The sequence below is a fragment of the Crocodylus siamensis genome, chromosome 6 (genome assembly GCF_052110815.1).
Source record: "Crocodylus siamensis isolate JL-2025a chromosome 6, ASM5211081v1, whole genome shotgun sequence".
In the NCBI taxonomy this organism is placed as follows: domain Eukaryota; kingdom Metazoa; phylum Chordata; order Crocodylia; family Crocodylidae; genus Crocodylus; species Crocodylus siamensis.
This window is the reverse complement of record NC_143400.1, coordinates 8,627,153-8,644,103: the sequence shown is the minus strand read 5'-3', so window position 1 is coordinate 8,644,103 and position 16,951 is coordinate 8,627,153. Positions and strand designations below refer to the sequence as shown.

Sequence of the window (16,951 nt, the reverse complement as noted above, 5' to 3'; positions counted from 1 at the left end):
TCGGGCTGCAAATCTTGTCCCACTGAGCAGGACGTGGCTCAGGCCCTGGGCCCGGGGCAAGGAGGCCTGTCCGTCATCGGCCCCAGAGAGCGGGGCACCCTGCCCATGGGCAGAGGCTGTGAGGCTTGGGAGCTGGGGTTTCTCCCCCCAGAGCCTGGTGGGCACAAAGGAATTGGGGTGCGATGGCCCGGTGTCAACTGACTGCATCTTGGCCCAGGGCTGCCAGTGCAAAGATGCTGGATGCCAGCTCCTCACCCGCATGGCTCAGCCTCCTGGGCACTGGGGAAACTGAGGCACGGGGCTTACCTGAGGTCACCAGCGCCTGCAGGGAGCTATGTCTTGGTCTCTGGCTGCCCCAAGGAAGAGGGGAGCTGGGCACAGCACCAACCTGGTGGGGAGTGTAGCTGGAGGGGTGGGGGGCAACACTTGGCTCTGCTGCTACCTCCCGGTGACCCCCTGGGACTGTCACTCTGCCCCTCCCAGCCTCAGCCAGGGGCTGGGCAATGGGCGCAAAGCTCCTTCCAGCTGCAGCTAGCCTGAGGCTTGGATGAAGTGTGTATGGTGCCTGCCTGCCTGCCGGGTGCAAACCTGTCTCCAGCCAGCTCTGGGGGAAGGCCCTTACCGGGTCACTGGGGAAAACCGGTCCTGGGCAGCCAGGAGTCCCGTCCCCCCCCCCGACCACGAGCCCACACTGCCCCAGAGCCACCAGGTCTCCTCGCCCACGCCGCCGGGCCGCGCAGCTCCAAGCCAGGCCGAGAACCCGGGAGCCCTGACCCCCTGCCCCAGCCACCCCACCCCCAGCAGCCCCAAGCCAGCGGTGACACCGGAGAGCTCTGACCCAGGCCAGACGGAGCCGCACTCCCACGCCCCACTCCCACCGCAAGGCCCGCCCCGCAGGCCAAGTCCAGACTCCCATGCCCTGCCCGGACCTCGCCACCACAATCCCCTCCCAGGGAGGGAGAGAACCCAGGCGTCCTGGCTGCCCTCTCTAACCACTACACCGCACTCCCCTCGGCGCTGGGAGACAACCCCGGCGTCCCAGCTGCCCTTTCTAACCGCCAGACCGCACTCCCCTCCCGGAGCTGGGAAGCGAATCCTGGCTGCCAGCCTGACTCCAGGCACCAAAGCCGGCTCCCTCCCGCAGAGGGCAAGCGCCCAGGCGCCCGGCTTCCCTCCTCCTCCGCCAGCCGCAGGCCGCCGGGCACACGGCTGGGGCGTAAGCGGGAGCGGGACCGGGGCTCTGTCAGTGGATAGTGGGGCGGGGGGCACACTCCAGCCCCACATGCCTCCCAGTACCCCTGCTCTCTGCCCTGCCCCCCCCACTCCCAGCCCTGGCCTGCAAATGGGGGGGCTGGGAAAACAGGGCCTGGTGGGGGGCAGGCTGCGCGCATGCTCCAAAGCTGGCTTGCCCCTCCACCGGGGGACACAACGATGCCCCCCGGGCCAGACTGGCACGGAGCGGGGGCCTCCCGATGGCCCCCGCCGTGCCAGGGCTCAGCGCCCGGGACGCTGGCACCCGGCTGGGCTGGAAGTGACCCCCGCACGCCCCTGCCGCCCCCCCCCCCGAGTGCTGGCGGGGGGCAGGCAGGGCCCGCGACCCTCGGGAGCGGGAGGGGCCCCGCGCACGTGGGGGGCACGCGGGCCGGGGGGGCAGGCGGGCCGGGCCGGGCCGGGCCGGGCCGGGGCGGGGGCGGGCGGGGCCGGGGGGGCGGGCAGTCATTTCCGCGGCGGGGCGCCCCCGCCGAGCTGGGGCCGGGGCCGGGGCCGGGGCGATGCTGGCGCTGCTGGTGCTGCTGGCGCTGGGGGCGGGGGCCGGCGCGGCGGCCGGCGCGGGGGAGCCGTGCGGGGTCTACACGGCCGGCTGCGCCCGCGGGCTGCGCTGCGTCCCGCGCCCCGGCGAGCGCGCGCCGCTGCGGGCTCTGCTGCGCGGGGAGGGCGCGTGCCGCGCCGTGGGGGGCCGCCGCGCCCGCAACCGCACCGAGCCCGCAGGTGAGTGCCCGCCCGGCCGTGCTCGGCGCTGCACCCGGGGGGCTGCGGGGCGCCCCTTGGGGGCTGCGGGCCGGGGGCCTGGGCGCCCCCCCCGAGCTGCGTTGGGGTGGGGGAGTTTTATTGCACCTTTAGGAGCTGTACTGGGCGGGGGGGTTGCGCCCACGCGAGCTGTAGTGGGGGCGGGGGCACCCCTGGGTCCTGTTTTGGGGGCTGCCCGGGGGGTGGGAGCTTTATCGCGGGGCTGTAATGCAGAGCTAAAAGGCACCCTGGGGCTGCCGGGGGGGCACCCATAGGAGCTGTCTTGCGGGGCTGCGTTGCGAGGATGTGGGTGCCCCCCCCTCCTCAGAGCTGTGTTGGGGTGGGGGAGTTTTATTGCAAGGGTGGGGTGCAGCTTTAGGAGCTGTATTGGGGGGTGGTTGCGCCCACACAAGCTGTAGTGGGGGCGGGGGCACCCCTGGGTCCTGTTTTGGGGGCTGCCTCGGGGGTGGGAGCTTTATTGCGGGGCTGTAATGCAAGGCTAAAAGGCACCCTGGGGTTGCCTGGGGGAGCACCCGTAGGAGCTGTATTGTGAGAGTGGAGATGCACCATTGGGAGCTTTATGAGGGGGTGGGAGTGCACCCCTGGGACCTGGATTGGGGTGGGGAAGACACCCCCAGGAGCTGCGTAGGAGGTGGGTGGCACCCCTAGGAGCTTTGTTGTGGGGGTGGAGGACACCCCTGGGAGCTGCATTGCAAGGCTGGGAGGCACCCCAGGGACTGCTTGGGGGTGGGGGGCACCCCTGGGAGCTTTATTATAGGGCTGGAGGGCACCTCAGGGACTGCTTAGGGGCAGCCTGCGGACCCTTATTGCAAGGGTGGGGGCACACCTCTAGGAGCTGTACTAGGGATGTCTGCACCCTTGGGAGCTGTACTGGGGACTGGGGGGATGTCCCTGAGAGCTGTTTGGGGGTGCCCTCCACAAGGGCTGCCTTTGGGGTCCCAGCCCCCCAGGTCAGGCGCTGCCCTGGAGCCCGGGGCAGATGTGGAGGGCAGGCTGGCTGCTCTAGGGGGGTGGCTGGTGGGGGCTGCCAGCCCCCCGGCACATGCAGAAGCACTGAGCGTCTCCCTCCCTGCAGGGGAGAGCCAAAGGGAGGGGCAGCGCCCGCCCCAGCCCACGACGGAGCCGCAGCCCCCTGAGCCCGAGGGCTCCAAGGCCCGGGTGCAGCAGGTCTCGCTGAGCAGCGAGGCGAAGGAAGCCTTCGAGACGGTGCGTGGGGCAGGGGGGCCCAGAGGGTCCGGCCCCAGCGCCTTGCAGGGAGCTCCTTCGCAGCCCCCCAGCTGGGCCCGGGTAGCCGGGAGCGGCCCCCGTGCTGGGCGAGGCCGTGCAGGGGCAGGAGGGCAGAGGCCCCGCGGGGTCCCAGGCAGAGGGGGGGCTGCAGGCCCCGGCACTGAGTGCCCGTCCCCACAGGCGCCGTGCCGCGTGCACCTGGCGGCCGTCATGCAGGAGCTCAAGGCCTCGCTGTACCTGAGCGGCGAGGACCTCTTCATCCCCAACTGCGACACCCGCGGCTTCTACCGCAGGAAGCAGGTACGGCCCGGACCCCTGGCACCCATCTCCCTGCCCCCTTTGGTCCTGGTGTCCTGCCCTTCCCCAGTCCCTCCCTACCCAAACTCAGAGGCACCTCTGCCCTGAACCCCCCTACCCCCACGCTGGGCTGAAAGGCATCCCCTGGGGCTTGGGCCCAGCTTTGGGGGGGGGTCTCAGGACTCCCGGGTCCTTCTCTACCTGCTCAGTGATGCTGGCCAGTGTCCTCCCCGACCCTGTGCCTCAGTTTCCCAGCCTGTGGCCCATCCACCCACCCACTCCCATATTCTTTTCCAGTGCCGGGCGTCCAAGGGCCCGAAGCGCGGCCAGTGCTGGTGCGTGGACAAGAAGGGCCACCCACTGGCCGGCATGGAGGGCGCGGAGGGCATGCCCCACTGCCTGCCCCCCAGTGGAGACTGAGGGGCCGGGGCTGGGCTGCAAGGGGGGGGACAGCCCCTCTGGATGGAGGAGCTGGGGGTGGTCCTGGCTGCCGGGATGGCGTGATGAGCAGTGCCTTGCAGCTGCTAAGTGCTAAGCTACAGCAGGGGGAGGCAGACCCCTCTCCCTGGGGCTGTGTCGGGTCCTGTACAAAGTGCCCTGGTTCATAAGCTATGTGGGGGCTGCACTAAGGGCTTGGGGGGGGCACCCTGTCCCACTGCTGCCCCCTGGAGGATGCGTTCCCAGGGAGGGGGGGGCCTAAGCTGCTTTTCAGGGGTGGGGGGGCTGCTGACTGGGGGATTCGGGGCACAGTGGACATGGGGGGGGGGTTACTGCTGCAAGCTGGGGGCATTTCTACCTGTTCCAGTCTGCACCCCTCAGCTATGGGGGGGGGCTTGTGGCCTTTCCATACCGCCCCCTTTCCCCGGGGGCGGGGGGCGGGCAGGGGTTTGGTGCACTGATCCATGCATGTAACGTGGGCCATTGCAGGGGGGGGCAGGGGGGTGTGAATCATGTACTCATGCTTCTGAACTGCTCTGTTTGTAAATAAAGCCGCGTTGTGTTTTGGGGGGCTGCTCCCGGCTTCCTCCTTTCTTCCCCCCCATCCAGGGGTACTGACTCCGCTGCGCAGGGCACCCTTCCCTGGGGCTGTGCGCGGAGGGCCAGGGTAGGAGTTTGCGGGGCACAGGGTTGTGTTTGTGGGGCACAGAGCGGGGCCCTTTGCCCGAGCCACGGGGCCACAGCCAGAGGCCAGAAGAAATCGTTGCACTGCTTGCTGTGGCCGACATCTGCCCATATGTGCTTCGTGGCAGGGGCAGCCCGGTGCTGCCCGCACTCCCTCACCACCCCTGCAGCCTGGAGGGGCCCGGTCCAGGGCAGCCCAGGAGTTTCTGCGCAGGAACCAGGGAGCACCTGCCCCGCTTCTCTGCCCCCAGAGATGCCCCCAGGATCTCCTGGGCGCGCGGCAGATATTCTGTGTTCGGCAGCATCTGCTTCTAGCCCTGTCCTCGTGCTGGCGGGGCCCAGTGCCCGCCCTTCCTCTGGTCCCACTCCATGCCCTTGCTCTGGGGAGGGTGGGGGGCTGTGCCCGCTGAACTGGGGGCTTCCCCTGCCCTCTCTGCCAGGCACTGCATCCCCAGCACAGGCTGTGCCCGGGCAAGTGCTGGGGGCTGGGCCAGACTGGAGCAGGGGTCAAGGGGCAGCAACTGCAAGGGCTGTGGCTGCCGGTGAGCAAACAGCCCCCTCCCCTTGCAGTGGACAGGGGACACTGGGCAGGAGCCAGCGCAGTGGCCCTGGAGTTCGAACCTTAGGCCCTGGGGAAGCCCGTGCCAGCCGGACACAGGGCACTGTCTGGTCTGCAAGAACGATGCGGCGGCTTTGCGGCATAGGCTGTGTAACACCCCCCACCCACAGCTGGCTGCAGCCAGCAAGACAGGCAGGGCCTGAGCCCCGGTCACCCCCATGCTGGGTAGGCACACACGGGCAGAACTGCCCCGTCCCGGGTCGGACCCTGTCCATCTTGCCCAGGCTCCGGTGGCAGAGAGTGGAGGCTGGAAGGGAGGCGCCGGGGTCCCCCCTTCATTCCTCTCTCCCTTGCAGCCTCCAGCATTTGAAGGCCCAGGCGGGTCTGATTCAGAGGCTGTGCCCCTCACTCCCTGGCTCCAGAGCTCCCGATGCCCCTTCCCTCCAAGACCACGTCTGATCGCTTGGCAAATCGGCCTGAGCGATCCTCTTCCACCGCGGCCGGTGTCCACGAGCCCCCATTGTTTAATGACCCACGGGGGGGGAAAGAACTGCCTTTTGTGAGGGCTGGCACAGCCCCTCGTGAACGACCTCGCAACTCCCCCGGGACGGTGCTGGGAGTCTGTAAGCCCGTCTCCTGTTCCCCCTCGAGTGGAAGGGCCAGGTCCCTTAGTCTGTCCTCGCAGGGACCCCCGCTGCCCCACAGCTATACCCTTAGGTACCCAGGTGTCCCAAGGGAAATCACTCCTCCATGTGCCCTGTGGGAGCGGGACTGCTGCCAACAGCACAGCTTGGCCAGAGGCACTCGGGCACCGTTGGGTCCTTGTCCTGCGTTGTCATGACCCCTCCCCAGAGCTGCTGCACCCACCTCTGGAGGGGCTCTCGGGTGCAGCAGAGTAGAGCAGCCCGCAGAGACGGCCCCCGCGCCCGGAGGAAAGCACAGCGCACACAGCTGGCTCCGTGGCACTCATGCCAGCCCCCACCCGCCCTGGCATTTCTACCTGCCCACCAGGCACCCACTCCCACTCCTGTCTTGTGGCAGCTTGAGCAAGCCCAAAGCATGCTGGGAGCATCCCAACCTCACTCATGGGATGGCATGGGCATGGCCCAGTCCTGCCACCAGTGCAGCCTTGGCCCCAGAGTCAGTGCCATAAGCCAAAGAGCTGAATGGTGGTGAGGGGCAGGGATGGAGCCAACAGGACCAGAGGTTGGGACACAGGCTGTTCCCTGCCCAGGTAATGATTGATCTCCATGGGCAGGCAGGAACAGGACGTGGGCTTGCCTCAAGGATTTGCTTGTGATCAGCTGATCCGGCTGGAGGAGGTGGGACTGCGGAGACCCACTGACCTGCTTGGGTGAGTGGACCAGCACGCATGGAGCCAGCGCCAGGGAGCACTGCAATGCCCAGGCGGAGGCCAGGCCAAGAGGAGGGGCACGAGGAAGCGGCCAAGCTCTGGGTGCCCAACAGTGAGCACTAACCTGGAGTCTATGGTGGGAGGGCGCTGGTGGGAGGCAATGGCGTTTCAAATGCCGAGGCCCTGCACCCGGGGACAGAGGGCGGGAGCGGGAGCGGGAGCAGAGAGCGCCTGGGCAGGTGCCCAGCATGGAGCAGCCCCGGCACATCGCTGGCTGCAGAGATCTGTGCACTGACCGCCGGGCTGCTGGTAGGCGCAGAGGGCAGGGGCAGCGTGGGCACTGTGGGAGATGATCCCAGCCCCCTTGGGTGGGTGCACTGATACCCTCCCTGCCCCTGGAGCTGATAGGTGGAGCCCAGCTGGCCCCCCCACCTCTATCCACAAGACCAGAGCAAGCAGCTCCCTGGGCAGGGCCAGTGCCCGTGGCCCATGGTCCACAGCTGCTGTCCCATGGTACTAGATGGCCCCTGCCTGGCACAGCCAGGGTGGGGGTGACTGTGGGGCTGCCAGCCCAGCACGTCCCCTGAGGCTGTGGGTTGCCATGGCATTGGGGCTGCCTGGGGGGCACCCCAAGGCTTCGCTGACCCGCTGACCCTGCTCCAGGTACCTCTGCCCACCTGGATGGCATCCCCAGCCTCGCCCAGTGCCGGAGACGCATGGAGGTAACGCAGCAGGGGGAAGGGCAGTCCAGGCCTCCCTGGGCAGGGGTGGGGGGCTGCTTGCAGGCACCAGGGACCTGGTGGAGGAGGGGAGGATGCTGCAAGGGCCAAGAAGGGCTAGGGGGGCAAGACGGGGGCAGGAGGGAGGCACTGGGAAGATGGGGCAGGGGGTGGACGGATGCCCAGGTGCATGCTGGGAAACTCCCTGAGGGGCATAACCTGCACTGGCCTGGCAGGCAGCGCAGTCCCCAGCGCAGGATGGGGCCGAGAAAGAGGGGCCGCAGCCAGACCTCCCACCCCCGAAGACAGGCCAGCTGGAGAGCGAGGCCAGGTGAGAGCTGGGGGAGCCTATCCCCCCCCAAAGTGACCACACGGGGCTGGAGGCCAAGCCCATCCCTCCGCCCCACCCCTCCTAGACCCGTCTCCCTCGGCACCGCCTGGCAGGACACCTGGTTCAATCCCCACCCCTGCCTCTGCCTGCCTGGGCAGCCCCGGGCAAGTCACTCTGCCGCTCCGCGCCTCGGTTTCCCCTCTCCCCCTCTGCCTCTCACAGTGTCTGCACAGGTCCCGCATGGTGGCTTAGATCACCCTGCTCCCAAACAGCCCTGGAGAACCCCGCTCTGCAGTAGAGGGCATAGGACACACTTATGTCCCAGTTGCATCCTGCTTGGGAAGTAGTGTGGGGGGTGGCTAAGACCCTTCCCTGGAAATAACAGCCCCCCTTGGGATCCACGCAGGGGGAGAGGCGCCTGGCTGGAGAAGCAGAAGGTCTTCATCCCCCAGCAGTCACTGTTGGAGTGAGTCCAGCAGGGGTTAGCGGAGGGCGGGGTGGCGGGGGGATCCCTGCTGGGGTGGGCCCAGAGGTGCCTGTTGTGGAAGGCAGGTGGGGACTCCTGGGTCCTTTCCCAGGCTCTGGGAGATGAGTAGAGGCTGGTGATTAGAGCTGCCTGGGAGCTGGGCCTCCCTGGCCCTAGGATGGAAGTGGGGCCTGGTGGTTAGAGCTAGAGGGAAGGCTGAGAGCCCAGGACTCCCGGCTTCCACGGCCAGGCCTGCAACGTGCCCGGTGTGCCTGCAAGCCCCTCCGTGCCTCGGTTTCCTCCGGTGTGAAATGGGAGGAGGGGGAGCAGCGGGGAAGGTCTGAGCTCCACGTGGAGGGGCCTGCGGCGGGCGACTGACTACCTGGGGCCCCCTCCCCGTTGCCCTGCAGCGAACTGATGGCGGTGGAGCATTTCCGGAGCCTCTACCACCTATGCATCACCGCCTTCTGCATCGCCACCCTGGGCGCTGCCGCCACGGATCTCGCCAACCACCGGTGGTAGGGCAGAGCGCGGGGGCACCGCCCCAGGCCTCCAAGCAGCTGGGATGGGTCCGCAGGGTGGCACGTGCACTGGGGAGCTATGGCTTTCTAGGGAGGGGTGGCTTTTCTGCCCTCTGTCCCCAGGCTGCAGAGCAGAGCCGGGGGGGGGCGGTTCCCAGACCTCTGGGCTTTGCCAGCTGCTGCGTGGGTCTGGAGGGAAATTTCCCCCCTCTTATTGCTCCAGGGGTCAGCGGGTTTTCAGGTGCTGGGATTCAAACCCAGAGGCTCCTGGCTGAAGGGTCTTGCCCCCCAGCTCAGGGTCTGCCTGATGCTGCCTCGGTTAAAGCCCATGTCAGGTCTGTATAGACTAGTGGGGGGAGCTGCCTTCCTCCCTGCTGGGGAACTCTTAAATGCACCTAACACCCCCTTGCAGTGGCAGGCACTCGCCCGCAGCCCCCAGCTTCATGCAGGCAGGTCTGGGGGCTCCTGGTGTCTTGGGCAACGGCCTGGTCATTGTGCAACGGGGCTGACGGAGGAGCTTGTGGAGCAGGCAGGCGAGGAGCGGCCTGGGCGGGACCTGGCAGCACCGATCCTACCCCCGGCCGGGATGACCTCTCAGCACCCTTCCAGCCTGGATCTCCACCCTCGGCAATCCCAGCCTTGGGCACCCCGAGGGGGAGCCCCACCCTGATCCAGCACAGCCTGTGCTGAAGCCCTGCCCTGGCTAATCAGAAGCGTATGTGCCTGCGGAGGAGAAGGTCCCTGCCTCCGCCAGCACAGCCCTACCGGGCCCCGAGGTGGTGCTATAGGGACCAGAGAATTTGTAGGGCCATGCACACCCCCAGGGAGGTGCTATAGGGTCCATAGAGTCTGTAGAGCCACACACAGCCCCAGGGAGGTGCTATAGGACCCAGAAAGTCTGTAGAGCCATGCACACCCCTGGGGAGGTACTATAGGATGCAGAGAGTCTGTAGGCCCATGCATACCCCCAGGAGGTACTACAAGGTCCATAGAGTCTGTAGAGCCACACACAGCCCCAGGGAAGTGCTATAGGGCCCAAAGAGTCTGTAGGGCTGTGCACACCCCGCAGGGAGGTGCTGGAGGATCCAGGGAGTCTGTAGGGATATTTACAGCCCCAGGAGGTGCTATAGGGGCCAGAGCCTCTGTAGGGTCATGCATACCCCAAAGAGGTGCTGTAGGGTCCAGAGTGCCTATAGGGCCATGCACACCCCCAAGCCAGCTCTATAAGGTCCAGAGAGTCTATATGGCCCTGCCCAGGGCAGTCTATAAGGGCCAGAGAGGTCACTGGCGCTGTGCTGAGGTCACTGTCCCCTCCCGCCCTGCAGCTGCCTGAAGGAGGACTTGGAGTTCATCATCGCCAACTCCCAGGGCATGGGCTCAGCGCTGGGGGTCTGGCTGATCATGTGCATCTACACCCTGCTGGCCCCCTACGCGGCGCTGGCGCTCTGGGCCCACGCATCCCGCACCACACGCCACCCGCGGCTTCTGGTGGCCAGCATGGTGGGGGCGCTGCTGGAGGGCCACACCGTCATGCTGGGCATCTTCCCCATCTACTCCATGGTCCACCAGCAGATCCAATACATCCCCAAGACCATCCTCGTGACAGAGCAGGTGTGCAGAGAGTGGGGCCAGGGCCTCAGGCAGGTGGCTTAGAGCAAAAACCCTACCCCCATTTCCTGCCTGGGCCAGCACCACAGGGTGCAGCAGCTGCCCCGATGTGGGGACAGGCCCCAGGACAGAGGAAAGAGGTGCCCATGCCCCCTGCAGCCGTGGCTGGGGCGGTGGCTCCCGACACTGCAACCCAGCCCCTCATGCCCTCTGCTCCTCAGCTGCGGTTCCTGATGAAAAGCCACTCGTTCCTGCGGGAGACGGTGCCCGGTCTCCGTGCCCAGATGACAGCTGGTGAGTGCCACCCCCCGCACCAGGGTACCCCTGCAGCCACCCCGAGCTCCCAGTTGCTTCTCTCCACCAGGGAAGGTGAAGCTGCCGGCCTGGTCCACCTACCTGTACTTCCTGTGCTGCCCCACGCTGCTCTACAAGGAGACCTACCCCAGGTGAACCTGAGGGCACTGGGGCTGCCAGCCGGGGGCCGAGGGGACAGATTCAGGGGACTGAGTCCTCGGGAGGACTCCAGCCTGCCCTGGGTGTCCTGGGCACTGACCAGCCCTCTGGTCCCACTAGGACCTCCATCATCCGCTGGAGAGTCGTGGTGGAGAACTGTGCCAAGGTGAGAGCAGCCGGGCCCTGCTGGCTTGGCCCATGCCCACCCGTCCTTGTGTCCTTGGTGCTTATGAATCCTTCCTGGCATGACCCGCACCCGCTCATCCCTGTGGCCTGGGTGCCTATGGGTTCCTGCCGGCATGGCCCGCACCCACTTGTCCCTGCAGCCTGGGTGCCCGTGGATCGCCACAGGGCCGGGACAGGGGGAAGCATCACACCTGTCTGTGCCCTGCAGTTCCTGGGCTTCGTCTTCTCACTGGCACTCATCCTGCGCCGTTTGTCCAACCCGGTGTACATCCACCTGAGCCTGCAGCCCTTCCGCCTCCAGACATTCGTGCCAGCCCTGTGCAGCACCATCCTGCCTGGTGCGCGGGGCCCGCTTACTCCCCCGGGCTGGGGCTGGGGTACTGGGTAGGGTGGCATGGCTGCTGCAGGGGATGGCAGGGCCCCAGTGAGGGTCACCGGGTAGTGACATGAGCCCGGAGGTGGGGGTGGCAGGCGGTGCCAGGGGCCCCCAGGGGTCTGATGTGCCCTCTGTGCCCCCCTGCAGCCACTGTGATGCTGTTGGTCTCATTCTATGGCGTCCTGCACTGCTGGCTCAACATCTTCGCTGAGGTGCTGCGCTTTGCCGACAGGGGCTTCTACCAGGTGAGGGCAGGCGGGGGCCGGAAAGTGGGGCTGGGCTGCCTGGCAGTGCCCCCCCAGTGCTGCCAGGGGGGCAGGCACCCGTGCCGGAGGCCTGGCCACAGGGGCCGAGGAGCAGGGGGTGCAGGCAAGCGGTCCCCAGGTCACGCGCATCTCCCCCCAGGACTGGTGGAACGCCAGGTCCTTCGCCACCTACTACCGCAAGTGGAACATCATGGTCCACAACTGGCTCCACCTCTACATCTACCAGGACCTGTTCTGGGTACGTGGGCTGGGCTGTCAGTGGGGCAGGGAAGGGGGACACTGCCCAGAGCCCAGCCCTGAGCTCTGGGGTCCATCTGCGTTTGCAGCCGCGGTCTGGCTGCCAAGGGGACTCTGCCCGCAGCCATCTCCCGGCTCCAGCTGGGGCCCAGCCCAGCTGTTGTGGGCCCGCTCTGCTAGGAGCTGGGCAGGGGCAAGCTCCTGCCCCCGGGCCTTCCGGCTCAGGGCAGCTCACCCTTGCTTTGCAGCTCTTTGGAAAGAAGTGGCGGGTGGCCGCCATGCTGGCCACCTTCCTCCTCTCTGCTGTCGCCCATGAGTACGTGGTTTCTTTCTGCTTGGGCGTCTTCTACCCCATCCTCTTCTGCACCTACACCATCTTCGGAGGTGAGCGCACCATGGTCCCCAGCACCGCAACCAGGCTGAGCCCCATGCCCTGAATCCCCGGGGCCCCCAGGGTCCTGCCGGGCTCAGCCCCAAGTCCCTCATGTCCCCAGCTCAGCTACCGTGGCCTGAGGGGAAGGACCCTCTAAGCCCTGAGTTTCTCCCTACCATGCTGCCCCTTGCCCCCAGTCTCAGGCAGGCAGTGGTGCCTTGGCCACGTCTCCTTCTGCCGGCGGCTGGCAAGGGTGATGGCCTTTTAAGGCCACCTGCCTCATCCTGAATTGCATCCGAAACATGGGGCTGGGGAGGCATCGGGGGCCAGTAGGGATGAGGGGACTCGGTCCGGGGCCTCACCACCCCCCAGCCCCGCTTTCTCATCTCCTCAGTGCTCTTCAACTTCGTGCTGAGCGACAAGCGCATGCACCCAGCGTGGAACGTGGCCGTGTGGGCCTTGCTCTTTGTGGGGCAGGGCCTGCAGGTTGCGCTGTACAGCCTGGAGTACTACGCCTGTGTCCACTGCCCACTCCAGGTGGGCCCAGAGGTATTCGTGGCAGCCATCGGCCACACTGCCCTGTGTGGGGCCTAAGCAGGCCATGCCCACAGCCCTGCACAATGGCAGCCTCTGTCTGCCCGGCGGGCAGTGAGGTCTGGGGTTGTCCAGAGCCCGCTGCGTCCCTGACCGGGAGCTCTCTCCACAGGACACCTTCTGGGGGCAGCTGACACCTTGCTCCTGGTCGTGTCCCATGTGAGGGAGGCTGCCAGGTCCTGCTCAGCCGTGGCGTTTCTGGGCACTGCTCATGCCACCAGCTTGGATCTGCCACCGTCGCCAGCCTCTTGGGCTTGCTCCTGCATCCTGTGCCCGGCTCCAGGGACTGCAGCTCTCTTCGCACTGGGCACCACGGGCCTCCAGCCCCTGCCAGCACCTGCTGTGAAGGCTCCCTGCCCCACAGCCCTGCCTGCCCTCTGCTCAGGCAGCTGCCAGCCCTCCCTCGACGGGCAGGGCAGGCAGGGCTCCCCTGGCATCTCCCCACCTACCCAGCCCGGCTGGCACAGCACTGAGGCCTGGTTCCTACCCCCTGTACTGGTTCTGCCTCTGCTGTGGGCAGTGCTGCGTTGCCACGATGCCGCCTTGTCGCTCTGTATGGGAGACCTGTGCCCTGCAGCGCCTGCTACCAGTAAAGCACCATTTGCACGAGGGTGTCTGTGCACCGTTGTTCCAGCTGGTGCATCCACGATGCATCACTGCTGCAGCTAAAGGGGTGGAAGGGCAGGCAGATATGGCTGAGAAGAGCCATTTGCCTTGCCCACCCCCATGCACCTCCATTTCCCTGTATGCAAAGCCAGCCTGGCTGCTGCCTCTTGCCAGGGGACGAGTGTTCGTCCAGCAGCAGATGTGGTGCCCGGGGGCGGAGGTTATCCCCAAAGGCCCCGTGCTGGCCAGTTCCCAGCAAACTTCCTCAGGGATTGCCCTCCTCCAGGGGGGACCCCCACTCTCTGGGGGATAATACCTGCTCCAGGGGTGACCTTCCTCTCGCTCCAGGGATAAAGCCCCACTCCAGAGTCCTGATCCAGGGACCCCCCCCCCCCCCGACTCCAGAGCCCCCACCAGGGGAGACCCCTACTGCTGTCAATCCAAGGGATAACTTCCTCACTCCAGAGGTGTCCCACTGCACCCCCCCACTCCAGGGGTGCTCCCCACGCTCCAGCCCCCACTCCAGATGTCCCCCCACTCCAACCCTCAACTCCAGGGGTCCCCTCCACTCCTGTCCCCCAAACCAGGGGTGCCCCCCACTCCAGAGGTCCCCCCACTCCTACACCCCACTCCAGGGGTGTCCCCCCACTCTAACCCTCAACTCCAGGGGGCCTCCCCACTCCTGCCCCCCACTCCAGGGGTGTCGTCCCACTCCAACCCTCAATTCCAGGGGTTCCCCCCCACTCCAGAGGTCCCCCTACCCCAGGGGTGTCCCCCCATTCCAACCCTGAACTCCGGGGGGCCTCCCCACTCCTGCCCCCCACTCCAGGAGTGCCCCCCACTCCAACCCTCAACTCCAGGGTTCCCCCCCACTCCTGCCCCCCAAACCAGGGGTGCCCTTCACTCCAGGGGTCCCCCCACTCCTACCCCCCACTCCATGGGTGCCCCCCACTCCACCCCTCAACTCCAGGGGTCCCCCCCACTCCTGCCTCCCAAACCAGGGGTGCCCCCCACTCCTGCCCCCCACTCCATGGGTGCCCCCCACTCCAACCCTCAACTCCAGGGGCACCCCCCCACTCCAGGCGCACCCCCCCACCCCTTCCCCCCACTCCAGCCCCCCACTGCAGCGGTGACTCCCCAGCCTGCATCCAGGGATGCCCCTTCACTCAGTGCTGAGGGCGCCCTGGCCCCCCCGCCCGGTGCAGCAGTGGCGGGAAGGGAGCGGAAGCGAAGGCAACGCCTTTGTCTTCACTCGGGAGCCTCGAGCAGCGCCGGCCTGCCCCGGTGAGTGCAGCGCCGAGCACCGTGGCCCCGGGGGCTGGGGCAGTGGTGGGTAGCGGCGGGGGCATGGCGCACGGGTGGGCCACCGGGGGCAGCCGGGGCGCAGGAGTCCCCAGAGCCCCCCATGACCCCAGCCGTGCCCGGTGCCCAGGGGCCCAGGAGACGTCGCGGCTGCAGATCAGGCGGGGCGGGGGGATACGGCCAGGAAGAGCCACCTGCCCTGCCTGCCCCCCACGCACCTCAGTTGCCCTGTGTGCAAAGCCCGGGGATGGGCTTCCGGCCAGCAGCAAATGCAGTGCCAGGGGTTCGGGTTATCTCCAAAGGCGCCGTATAGCAGCAACGTGCCCCCTCCAGGGGGAACCCCCAGTCTCTGGGAGATAACACCCTCACCAGGGGTGACCCCGATACTGGGGTAAACTCCCATTCCAGGGGTGCTGTCCCAAATCCGCACCCCCGGTCTGTGAATGACCTCCCCACCCTGCTAGCCCCACTCCAGGGACAAGGATGACCCCCCCCACACTCCAGGGGTGCTCCCCAACATCAGCCCCCCACCCAGAGGTGCCCCCCCCATGCTCAGGGCACCCGAGTGCCCGCCAGGCCCCATGCAGCAGAGGAAGGAAGAGCCAGAGCGAAAGCAAAAGTGGTTCGTTTTCTACTCCGGAACGAGTGCCACACACTCCTGCCCCGCTGCCCCCGGCCTGGCCTGGGCGCGGTGAGTCCATGCAGGGCCAAGCACCGGGCGGGCGCTGGAGCAATGGGGGGAGCGGGGGGGCACGGGGTCAAGCTGGGCAGACGGGCCAGGGGGCATATGAAGGGCACCGTGGTCAGGGGGGCCGCAGGGGAGAGGGCACGGGGATGAGCCAGGCTGGCCGAGGAGCGGGGCACTGGGGTCTGGGGGCAGCCAGAAGCGCAGGGGTCCCCAGAGCCCCCCCATGACCCTGGCCATGCCCGGTGCCCAGGGGCCGCCATGGCCGAGCAGCTGCTGAGGCTCCTGGAGGAGCTGGATGAGGAGCAGTTCAAGCGCTTCAAGTTCTTCCTGCGACACTCGGCCCCCGAGCCCCGGATCGCCTGGGGGCTCCTGGCCAATGCCTCGCGCGAGCAGACTGCTGACCTGATGCTGGAGCACGACCCACGCGGCGCCCTGGACCTGGCCCTGAAGATGCTGGAGCTGATCCCCCGACTCGACCTGATCCAGAGCTTTCAGCCCCCGCAGGGTGGAGCTGCGCCCACTCAGGGCAACAGGGGTGCTGCCAACAGCCCCAAGCCAGCCCCAGCCCCAGGTGAGTAACGGGGCCAGGGAGAGCTGGCCTGGCCCAGCAAGGGGCACTGGGGGAGCTCCCAAGGACACGTCCCAGGAGCGGATGACACAAGGGCAGGGGACGTGAGGGAGCTCTGACCCCACTCTGCCCCAGGCAACCGCCCCCAGCCCCCACCGGCCTGACTCGAGTCCCCTCCACAGCAGAGTGGCCAAGGCTGGTTTCGCAGTCGCAGCTGATGAACCTGGCCAGGTGCATGGGCCGGGAGTGGCGCCAGATCGGGATCCAGTTCCTGGGGCTGGAGAATCACCAGCTGGAGCAGCTGCAAGAGGACCACCGTGGCAACCTGGTCATGCAGGCCTTCGGCATGCTGCTCGAGTGGAGGCAACAACAGGGGCGGGCAGCCACAGCCGCCCACCTGCACAGCATCCTCTCTGCCCCGGACGTGGCCCTGCAGCCCGAGGCCCTGGACTGCCTCCAGCAGAGCTGAGCGGGACAGGAGGTGGCACGCGGGCTGGGGCTGGCCCCAGATGGAGAGGCCGTGACAAGGGGCTGAGGGGAAGATGTCTCAGGAGCCGGGACCCAATGCCAGTGAAGCCTAGTGTGATGGAGTTGGGGTGGAGGCCCCCTCCCTCAACTCCGCTCCGCCCACGTACAAGGGTTTTTTATTCTTAATAAACACCAGGCTGCAAAGGACCAAGGTGTCTCCCTGCAGCTCCAGCAGCTCTGCCCAGCTGGCGTTGGAGCCAGGCCCCTGTGGGTAGAGTAGAAAGTATTGTGGGCGTGAGTGTCCTGGGGGCATCCCATGGAGGAGGAGTGACGGGGACAGGGAAGGGAGCTTGGTTCCCTACAGGTCCATGCCCAGCCTCTCAATCTTGTCCAGGTCCTGCCTGGTGACCAGGGGGCTGGTGACGATCTGATGGAAGAAGCCGGCCTTGCTGCCGTGTGGCTGGTAACCCACCAGCATGGAGCCCGCCTTCATCATCCGCTCCCAGATGCCTGGGGCCACCTGGGCACAGAGGGCAGGGGGATCAGCCTGGCATCGGGCACGGAGCAGATCCCCAGGCAGCACCTCCAAAGCATTTCAAAGG

At 67.3% G+C, this 16,951-nt stretch overlaps 3 protein-coding genes across 8 annotated transcripts; all 3 read left to right on the top strand.

Moving 5' to 3' along the window:
- Positions 1–1,728: 1,728 nt before the first annotated feature.
- On the top strand, positions 1,729–4,120 carry IGFBP6 (insulin like growth factor binding protein 6). Its single transcript, XM_090050956.1, has 4 exons — positions 1,729–1,989; positions 3,104–3,234; positions 3,436–3,555; positions 3,850–4,120. The coding sequence occupies exons 1-4, from the start codon at positions 1,773–1,775 to the stop codon at positions 3,970–3,972; spliced, it is 591 nt and encodes a 196-aa protein (XP_089907082.1). The 5' UTR covers positions 1,729–1,772; the 3' UTR covers positions 3,973–4,120.
- A 1,597-nt stretch (positions 4,121–5,717) lies between these two features.
- Positions 5,718–13,327, top strand: SOAT2 (sterol O-acyltransferase 2). Of its 3 annotated transcripts, none has more exons than XM_090050948.1 (15): positions 5,718–6,699; positions 7,251–7,309; positions 7,543–7,637; positions 8,044–8,103; positions 8,514–8,621; positions 9,950–10,235; positions 10,454–10,526; positions 10,597–10,678; positions 10,806–10,851; positions 11,080–11,209; positions 11,395–11,492; positions 11,653–11,751; positions 11,999–12,134; positions 12,518–12,660; positions 12,830–13,327. In XM_090050948.1, exons 1-15 carry the CDS (start codon positions 6,606–6,608, stop codon positions 12,878–12,880), a joined length of 1,560 nt encoding a protein of 519 aa, XP_089907074.1. In that variant the 5' UTR covers positions 5,718–6,605; the 3' UTR covers positions 12,881–13,327. The 3 variants fall into 3 exon arrangements, with proteins under 3 accessions (XP_089907074.1, XP_089907073.1, XP_089907075.1); XM_090050947.1 differs by having other exon boundaries at positions 5,721–6,699; positions 12,518–12,672; XM_090050949.1 differs by having other exon boundaries at positions 6,512–6,587; positions 12,518–12,672.
- A 1,126-nt stretch (positions 13,328–14,453) lies between these two features.
- LOC149860883 (uncharacterized) lies at positions 14,454–16,556 on the top strand. Of its 4 annotated transcripts, none has more exons than XM_090050953.1 (4): positions 14,454–14,607; positions 15,272–15,316; positions 15,564–15,884; positions 16,064–16,556. In XM_090050953.1, the coding sequence occupies exons 1-4, from the start codon at positions 14,478–14,480 to the stop codon at positions 16,348–16,350; spliced, it is 783 nt and encodes a 260-aa protein (XP_089907079.1). In that variant the 5' UTR covers positions 14,454–14,477; the 3' UTR covers positions 16,351–16,556. The 4 variants fall into 4 exon arrangements, with proteins under 4 accessions (XP_089907079.1, XP_089907078.1, XP_089907077.1 ...); XM_090050952.1 differs by having other exon boundaries at positions 15,182–15,316; positions 16,067–16,556; XM_090050951.1 differs by having other exon boundaries at positions 15,182–15,316.
- The last annotated feature ends 395 nt before the right edge of the window (positions 16,557–16,951 follow it).